Source organism: Amphiura filiformis, chromosome 10 (assembly GCF_039555335.1).
Source record: "Amphiura filiformis chromosome 10, Afil_fr2py, whole genome shotgun sequence".
NCBI classification, from domain to species: domain Eukaryota; kingdom Metazoa; phylum Echinodermata; class Ophiuroidea; order Amphilepidida; family Amphiuridae; genus Amphiura; species Amphiura filiformis.
In genome coordinates, this window is record NC_092637.1 from 45,532,828 (window position 1) to 45,542,435 (window position 9,608).

General features: G+C 39.5%; 2 protein-coding genes across 2 annotated transcripts; both read right to left on the minus strand.

Moving 5' to 3' along the window:
• Positions 1-845: 845 nt before the first annotated feature.
• On the minus strand, positions 846-4,013 carry LOC140162937 (tripartite motif-containing protein 2-like). Its single transcript, XM_072186251.1, has 2 exons — positions 2,899-4,013; positions 846-1,959 (listed from the first exon to the last, which is right to left on the minus strand). The coding sequence occupies exons 1-2, from the start codon at positions 3,059-3,061 to the stop codon at positions 1,037-1,039; spliced, it is 1,086 nt and encodes a 361-aa protein (XP_072042352.1). The 5' UTR covers positions 3,062-4,013; the 3' UTR covers positions 846-1,036.
• Positions 4,014-5,073: 1,060 nt separating this feature from the next.
• On the minus strand, positions 5,074-8,892 carry LOC140162936 (E3 ubiquitin-protein ligase TRIM45-like). Its single transcript, XM_072186250.1, has 2 exons — positions 8,573-8,892; positions 5,074-6,954 (listed from the first exon to the last, which is right to left on the minus strand). The coding sequence occupies exons 1-2, from the start codon at positions 8,852-8,854 to the stop codon at positions 5,350-5,352; spliced, it is 1,887 nt and encodes a 628-aa protein (XP_072042351.1). The 5' UTR covers positions 8,855-8,892; the 3' UTR covers positions 5,074-5,349.
• Positions 8,893-9,608: the final 716 nt, after the last annotated feature.

Sequence of the window (9,608 nt, forward strand, 5' to 3'; positions counted from 1 at the left end):
TATAATGCTGTTATTTTTGCGCACAGAATATTTTGCAACTTTAGGTTTCTTGGAAATTGTGCGAGTCGTTTATTTTGTGGAATTTATGCAAGTGTAAAGTAACTTTATATAAAACCTGTATTTTTGTGTGTTGTTATTTTTGTGCCTACAAGTCCACTCATGAAATTCGCGAAAATATAACCCTCGTGAAAGCACAAGCGTATACAGTAACAGTACCTGCAGTGTTATCAAAAGCTATTGTGTTTGGAATATTTTTCTTACAATCATTTTGATATATTCCCCTGCAAATAAGTATTGTGCTGGCCATCTTCTAGCAGAGCAGTACATGTGGGGATTCCGAGTACGGATATCAAAAACCAGTTATCGTCTTTGGAATATCTTTACTGCATGCTGACTGTGTTCTGCGAGAAATAGTTGCTGTCCATCCTGTGAGATAGCAATACCTGTTGGGTCACAAAGTTCTGTGATGACACAACCCAGACACTGCTCACCATCTGCTGTGTACCGATACACAGCATTAGGGTTGCCATGATTCACAACAAATATCTCATTTGGCCTGCTGCAACAGACACCCCATGGGTTCCATACAGTGACTTCGTGAAGAGCTGCACTACTCTGACATTGTTACCAGAATAATCCATCAGTTGTAGGGTTTGATCATAATAGGAAGAAACTGCACTATCTCCCTTTGCAGTGACAGCAAGCCAGTATGGTTTTGATGGAGCTTTAAACTTGGATATGAACTGGCCATTTCCATGATTGAGATTGTGCTGCCATCTAATCCTGCTGCAATCCTGCCAGTTGTATCTATAGCGAAATATTTAGGGTTTTGTGGTTTATTGCTCATATCATAGGTAGATACCTTGGAATACTTCAACCTGTTGCCTTGGCTATCATAAAACAGAATCTCACCACTGCCAGAGAGGATATACTTGTTGTCTGCAGTGATGGCAATTCCAAAAAGGAATGCATTAAAAGGACCTTGGAATGTGTACTTGACCATACCATCCTTTGAGAATACTTGGCAAGTTTTATTTTATGCATCTGTCACAGCAATATCACCATCTTTGTTGATTGCAATTCCACGTGGTTGCTCCAATCCAGGCTTGGTACTGAACTCTCCACTTTGTACCCATTTGTTCCCATGTTTATTTGACAACACACTACGTAAATCAGGAATATCAACCCTCTCAGGTGCTATGAACTCAACATATCCCAATGACTCTGACGCAGCTTCAGGCTTGGTCATCTCATTTAGCTCCTCAAGACTTGCTGACAAGGTAGGGAAGACTGATGTGATGCCATAGTCGGATCCTGTGTGTGTGACTCTAGTAACAAGATCACTGGCACTTTCAAGTTTAGCCAATTTCGTCTGAAGATTATCTTTGATACGATCTAGTTCCTTGGCATTCTGGATCTCCACTGACCTGGCATCAACCTCATGTTTCTTTAAGATGGCATCAACCTGCTTGTAGTACTCATTCCTGACCCTTTCTAGGTTCTTCTTGACTTCTTTGGAGGCAGCAGCAAGACTCTTCTCTACATTCTCTGTTTTCTTGATGGCATTCCTGCACTCTTTCTTAAGATCTTCACTTCCTCTGGAGAGATCTTTCAGCTTCGCTACTTGTTTATCTGATGCTTCTTTCAAGCTAATGACCTGGTGTTGGCGGTGACCCAGCACGATGCAATCTCTACAGATAAGCTTCCCACAGGTCTCACAGTAGAACTTCTTTGTCTCACCATCATGATCCTTGCAATTTAGATATTCAGATACAGTCACTGGTAGCATAACTTTTCCAGAGCGAACATCTTCAATGCTTACAACCCGGTGGTCTTTGTGGGTTTTGAGGGCATTGTGCGTAGTGTAGCAGGTTTGGCAGAAGAATTCCCCATACAATAGGATGTGGCTTTCTTCAGGTTGCACTTTCCACAGACGGCATCTTGCACAGCTCCTTTTGCCTAAAACAAAAACATTGGTACAAAATTTTGTCAAATATATATTTCGGAGCTGGGAAATCCAAAAAGGATGGATGTTAAGTGCCTCTCCCCCCACCCAGGATCTTAAATCCATACTTTTCCCCAAAGATGAGGCAGTAATGTTTGGTGTTATTGTTAACTGCTAATGAGATTTTTTATGTATTATAAACTATTATGTGTGTCTGACAGTTGCCACTAGCTACTTCGGTATCCTAAAGTAAAATACAAAAAAAAATACAAATGCAGTAATAGAACACAGAATTAGAGACGGAGAACTGGGACTTGATCGTCATCTTGATGGGGGCTTGATACAGGCATGGAGCAAAACTTGGGGGTATTCGGTTTCATTCGAATGCGCTCGAGGTATTTGTTGCCATGCAAGCGCGACGTGGATGATGGGGGTATTTGATAGACTCACTTGATGCGACCTGCACGCAAGTACCAAAACACTTCTGATGAGACGCAGAACTGTTTTCGTTTGTCTCCGCGCACCTCGGCAAGGATCCGAAGTCCCGAATACCCCCAATTTTCTCCCCGTAGCTGATGGCGTGATTGTACGTGGCGGTATAGGGAGTCCCAGGCAAGTCTACTTCTCTAATTCTGTGCGTTAAACACAGATCATGCGTGATCATCAAATAAATTCAACCATCAATTTCTGGTGATTTGAACGTGTATTCATTCCACGCAACGCAATGGACAAATTGACAAGTATATTCATACCAGTATATTCATAATCCCACTTCCAAAGAAAGTGACAGCCCGGCCTTAGTCATCACAAAAAACAACAACAAAGGAATTACATAGGAAATACTTTCTTCCCATTTGTGCAAACTTTTTGCATCCCAAAGTTCCCATGCATTTTAATGGTCTGAACTTTTTTCATATAAAACAATTACATGATGTTCTTGGCTATTAATTTACCTTGTCCAGTGTGTCTTTTAGAGTGTTGATGATGAAATGAGCAGGGAATCCAGACACTCCTTCTTTTGGTACTGATGTTGGTCTCTTGCAATTGGGACATACCACTTGTTTTTGTCCTCCACAATACCTCTCCAAGCAGCTGTGACAGAAACAATGGAGGCATGGTAGTCCACGAGGTTTATTGTATCGATCCAAACAGATCCCACACGCCAAAACATCACGATTGAGTTTTTTTTTGTTGAAAAATTGTACTCGCAAAAATTACCACAGTAAATTATTTTAGCGATAATTTCAGTATTTTCACTATTTAATAGCAACTTTCTCACAACTTTTCATTATATCATGGTCGCAAGCTGCTTGGAATTAGTGAACATAATATGGAGTACAAAATGATTTCAGTTTACCATCTCAATACTGTCACTCCCAAATACATGGTGATTTAAAATGAACTGTACCCAACTACCCATTTTATATATATATTCGCGGAGATTGTACATATCAAAAAACTATCACAGAAAGCAGTGATAAGTGTTCTGTAGTAGTAATTTTGAATTTTGATAATAAGTGGTTTTAGTCAGAAGATATCGCATTTTCAATTTATCATCCCATTTTTACACCAACACATGGAACTAAGTTTATCCGTGTTCTCTACCGCAGTAACAAAATTGGTGTGTTTCATAAAAATGTACTTTTCTTCAAAACCATTTGAGGTGAAGACATGATTTTTTCACCAATAATAGGAAACATACTATCCTGTTACAACTTACAGGGAGGGCGAGTTGGCGCAGCGGTGATTCCCTCGCCTTGCACCACTGAGGTCCCGGGTTCAAGCCCCGGCGCGGCCCAAGCACTCATGTGCACTTGGTTTATCCCGATTCCATGCTCGCTCTCGCAGGCTTTCTCCGGGATCTCCGGTTTCCTCCTGCTTTCAAAAAATCGGTGATTAGTTGTTTGGCTATCAAAAACTTCCTTCACCCAATGGAATTTGGGGAGCTGCATATAGATAATTAATGGTGGATGTTACAATCTAAGTGCGGATAGGTTTGCGCCAAGTTCGGCTGCAACCAGCCTAGTTGATGTGATCTGATTGTGATGTTCCACCATGGCAGCGAAATTACAGCGCTTTGATCCCCCTAAGATCCGGAAAAGGCGCTATATAAACACCGAAATTTATTTATTTATTTATTTATTTAACTTACAAATACAAATTAAGTATTTTATTTTAATTTTTGAATTTGGGTACAGTTCATTTTAAATCACCCTGTAATTTGCTATCTAATGAAGATAGTTGGTAACAGTTGGTCTTTGCTAACATCCGTTCAGGCCAACAGCGTGACAAGCGCCATCTGCGCTGTGACAAATCCGTGTGTGACAGCATCTTAATCTGCTTGTTAAAATCTTGTTAGATTTCATACTGAGGATAATAATGAGATGTTAGAAATGGGACTGTAGAAAGGGCAAAGGTTATGCAAAGTTAAAGCTTATAGGATGTGCTTGATAGAAAATTGGTACTCGGATTCTCTAAATGATATAATAACAGAAAACAGAAAAATGAAATATGTATACATATATTGATATCTTGATTTCAGCTACAGGGTGAGTTAAAAAGATTTGTACCCAGGTTATCATTTTTTTCAGACATCTGCCTGCTTCATAGTATAGGACACCCAGAAATTTTGAATAATAACAATAATAAAAAATGAAAGTTACACAAAAGTTCCCTGCAGTACTCATTTTCATGTCTAAAACATTGAATCTATGGTTTCTCTATATCAAACAGCGAGCCATTGACCGGGGTCATTAATTGTGGAGAAAAAAACCATCCCCAAAAAGAATTGTTGCTGAAAATGAACTGAAATTACTATACTAATTACTATTCAAAGAAAAAGACTTCATGGCCTGGACACTTAAAAGTTTTAAGTCCATAGAAATGTCAACTTTCAAAGTGGTATTGGTCACATTTCATTTTCAGGTCTACGCATAAACTTGCTTTCTAGCTATTAATAAAAAAAAAACAATTTTAGGCACATATTGCATGGAAAAAAATGGTCACGACAATCTTTTTTGATGTATTCCACAAATTAATGAAGAATGCGGCTGGAAATTTGATTAACTATGGGTTTATTACTCAGAAAATCAAAATTGCAAATGAGAAACAGTTAATAATGACTTAGGTAATTTTGTTATGAGGGTGACGATAATAAAAATTGTATTTTCATGTGTTGTTATTATCTTGCCTACACGTCCACTTGTGAAATTCGCGAAAATAAAACCCTCGTGATATAACTGTGTGTAAAATAGCAGTACCTGCAAGGTACTGCTATCAAAAGCTGTCTTGTTTGGAATGTCTGCTCTACAATCATTTTGATATATTCAGCTGTAAATAACTATTGTGCTCTCTATCTTAGTATTAGATAGCAGAGCAGTACATGTAGGGATATCAAAAGCCAGTTATTGTCTTTGCAATATCTTCACTGCTTTCTGACTGTGTTCTACTACAAATAGTTGTTGTCCATCCTCTGAGATAGCAATACCTTCTGGGCAATCAAGTCCTGTGATGACACATCCCAGACACTGCTTACCGTCTGCTGTGTACCGATATACAGCTCTAGGCTTGCCACGATTCACAACAAATATCTCACCTTGCTTACTACAGCAGACAGAGTAGGGTTTCCAATAAGCGATTTCTTGTTGAGGAGGCTGCACTACTCTGACATTGTTACCAGAGTTATCCATCAGTCGTAGGGTTTTATCTTCAGTGGAAGAAACTGCAATATCTCCCTTTGCAGTGACGGCTAGCCAGTGCGGTTGCGATGGAGCATTAAACTTGGATATGAACTGGCCATTTCCATGATGAATAGAGATAGTGGTGCCCATTAATCCTGCTACAATCATGCCTTTTGAGTCTACAGCAAAAGCGAAAGGGGTTTGTGGTTTATTGCTCATATCATAGGTTGGTGCCTTGGGATAGTTCAACCTGTTGCCTTGGCTATCATAAAACAGAATCTCACCCTTGCCAGGGAGGATGTACTTGTTGTCTGCAGTGGTGGCAATTCCATAAAGGGGTGCATCAAAAGGGCCTTGGAATGTGTACTTGTCTTTACCATCCTTTGAGTATACCTTGCAAGTTTTAAAGTCTCCATTTGTCACTGCAATATCTCCATCTTTGACTGTAATTCCAAATGTGTGTTCCAATCCAGTACTGACCTGTCCACTTTGCATCCATTTGTCTCCAGGCTTTAGTGTCAATATACCAAGTAAATCAGGAATTTCAACTGTATCAGGTGCCCTGAGGTCAACATATCCCAGTAACTCGGAAGCAGCTACAGGCTTGGTCATCTCATTCAGCTCCTCAAGACTTGCTGACAAGGTAGGGAAGACTGATGTGACATCATAGTCGGATCCTGTCTGTGTGACTCTAGTAGCAAGATCACAGGCACTTTCAAGTTTAGCCAATGTTGTCTGAAGATTATCTTTGATATGATCTAGCTCCTTGGCATTCTGGACCTCCACTGACCTGGCATCAACCTCGTGTTTCTTGAAGATGGCATCTACCTGTTTGTGGTATTCATTCTTGACCCTTGCTAGGTTCTTCTTGACTTCTTTGGAGGTAGCAGCAAGAGTCTTTTGGACATCCTCTGTTTTCTGGATGGCATCTCTGCAATCTTTCTTAAGATCTTCATTTCCTCTGGAGAGATCTTCCAGCTTCGCTACCTGTTTCTCTGATGCTTCTTTTAAGCTGATAACCTGGTGTTGGCGGTGACCCAGCACGATGCAGTCTCTACAGATAAGCTTCTCACAAGTCTCACAGTAAAACTTTTTTGTCTCACCATCATGATCCTTGCACTTCTGATCTTCTATTGCAGTCACTGGTAGCATAACTTTCCCAGAGCGAAGATCTTCAACACTGACAATCTTGTGATCCTTGTTGGTTTTGAGAGTATCATGTGCAGTGTGGCAGGTTTGGCAGAAGAATTCCTTGCAGTCCATACAGTAGGATGTGGCTTTCTGGAGGTTGCAATTTCCACAGACGGCATCTTGCACAGCTCCTTTTGCCTAAAACAAAAACATTGGTACAAAAATTACTGGTACATCTTCCTTCTTAAAGTTCGAACAAGTAAAATGGGGACTTTTGGAGCTGCGAACAATCAAAATCAAGGGTCTTTCTTGGCTTTCTGGTTGAAAATCGCCTGAAAAAACAGTATTTTGCAATTTTGGGGTCTTTTAGAGCTGAAATTTTCAAAACCAAGGGTCTTTCGGAACTTTATTTTGTCAAATATATATTTCGGAGCTGCGAAATCCAAAAGGATGGATGTTTAGTGCCCCTCCCACCACCCCGGATCTTAAAGCTATACTTTTCTCCCAAGATGATGCAGTAATGTTTGGTGTTAACTGCTAATGAGATTTTTTATGCATTATAACAAGTATTATGTGTGTCTGACAGTTTCCACTGGCTACTTCAATTCGGTATCCCAAAGTAAACTACAAAATAAAATGCAGTAATAGAACACAGAATTAGAGAAGGCGAACTGGGACTTGATCGTCGTCTTGATTTGGGCTTGATACAGGCATGGAGCAAACCTTGGGGGTATTCGGTTTCATTCGAATGCGCTCGAGGCATTTGTTGTCATGCAAGCGCGACGTGGATGATGGGGGTATTTGATAGACTCACTTGATGCGACCTGCACGCAAGTACCAAAACATTTCAGATGAGACGCAGAACTGTTTTCGTTTGTCTCCGCGCACCTCGGTAAGGACCCGAAGTCCCGAATACCCCCAATTTTCTCCCCGTAGCTGATGGCGTGATTGTACGTGGCGGTATAGGGAGTCCCAGGCAAGTCTACTTCTCTAATTCTGTGCGTTAAACACAGATCATGCGTGATCATCAAATAAATTCAACCATCAATTTCTGGTGATTTGAACGTGTATTCATTCCCCGTAACGCAATGGACAAATTGACAAGTATATTCATACCAGTATATTCATAATCCCACTTCCAAAGAAAGTGACAGCCCCTTAGTCATCACAAAAAAACCCAAAGGAATTACATAGGAAATAAACATCTCAAAAAAAGTAACTACCCCCCCTTAAATAATGACCATTATTCAAAAAGGGGTTATTGTATTACAAATTCGTATCATGCGTTGGAAGCAGAATTTATTTCTGCGCATTTTGACACCTCATTTGATACGATAGCCTAGAAAACAATAAAACACCGGTCAATTTAATGTAGTGAGGTCCAGATTTGAAAGTTGCACTTACAATGTACATACAAATTTTTACAATACAAAAACACTCAGATATCATTACACAGATTTCCTTCCATTACACTGAATGCAAAATCAATACAATTTACTGCAACTTTCAAATCTTGGGTTACATTGATTTAAATGTACGCTGTGACGTCAATATTTAGTCAATTGCTGCAAATGAGGTGTCAAAATGTGCAGAAATAAATTCTGCTCCCAACGCATTTTACAGATTTGTAATACAATCACCCGTTTTTGAATAATGGTCAATATTTAAGGGGGGTTAGTTACTTTTTTTGAGATGTTTACTTTCTTCCCATTTGTGCAAACTAGAATGTTTGCATCCCAAAGTTCCCATGCATTTTAATGGTCTAAACTTTTTTATATATAAAACAATTACATGATGTTCTTGGCTATTAATTTACCTTATCCAGTGTGTCTTTTAAAGTATTTATGATGAAATGAGCAGGGAATCCAGACACTCCTTCTTTTGGTACTGATGTTGGTCTCTTACAGTTTGGACACAACACATTCTTCTGTCCTCCGCAATACCTCTCTAAGCAGCTGTGACAGAAGCAATGAAGGCAGGGTAGTCCACGAGGTTTATTGTATCGATCCAAACAGATCCCACACTCCAAAAGATCACGATTGAGTGTTTCCACAAGCTTACTCTCCGCCATTTTGTTGGCAGCAAAATGATTTACCATACCATGGTGAGACTCCAAAACACAGCAAGTCTGTTAACCCCGGATGCTGACTTCCTCGTATATTAAATGTTCTGCACCATTGCACAACGTACATTTCAGATCAGTGTATATCTATGTACATGTGCCAAAACTCTACACACACACACACACACAATAAATAGTTGGCAATGACCTCTGACAGCAGTGATTTGACAATTATTATCACATACAATAATTGTTAAAAAAAAGTCAATTCCACTGTTGATATTCTTCAGCAATTTGAATGAGATACCATGTTGGTAATAGCAGATAATGCCATGATATACAGTAAGCAGTAATGTGTCAAAATTAAAACAAGCAGCCGATGTCCGTAATCTTTAGCTCTGATTTAAGACCTTATTTGTTGAAATTGGTTGAGAATTAAAGAAACGGTGATCCAAAACCTAATAAAGATACGAAATAAAAAGTTGCACTTTTGTGTTCTAATCAATGAAAGCACGACGCTAGTTTTTCGTGCTAATCAATGAAAGCACGGCGCTAATTCTCCTGTTCGTGAACGCTTTGTGTACAAATCAATAGGGCATGCAATGTGGTAAACTGCAACTTTTAAATTTTGGATCGCCGTGTCTTTATTTTTTGAACAATGTCAACGAATGAGGTCTTATTGGCTGTTGGTTCCAATTATGACATATCTGTCTTTGTTTAGGATATACAGGGGGTGAACATAACTGGTACCCCCGGCTGGTAACTTAATTATTTGGCTTACTGTATACTG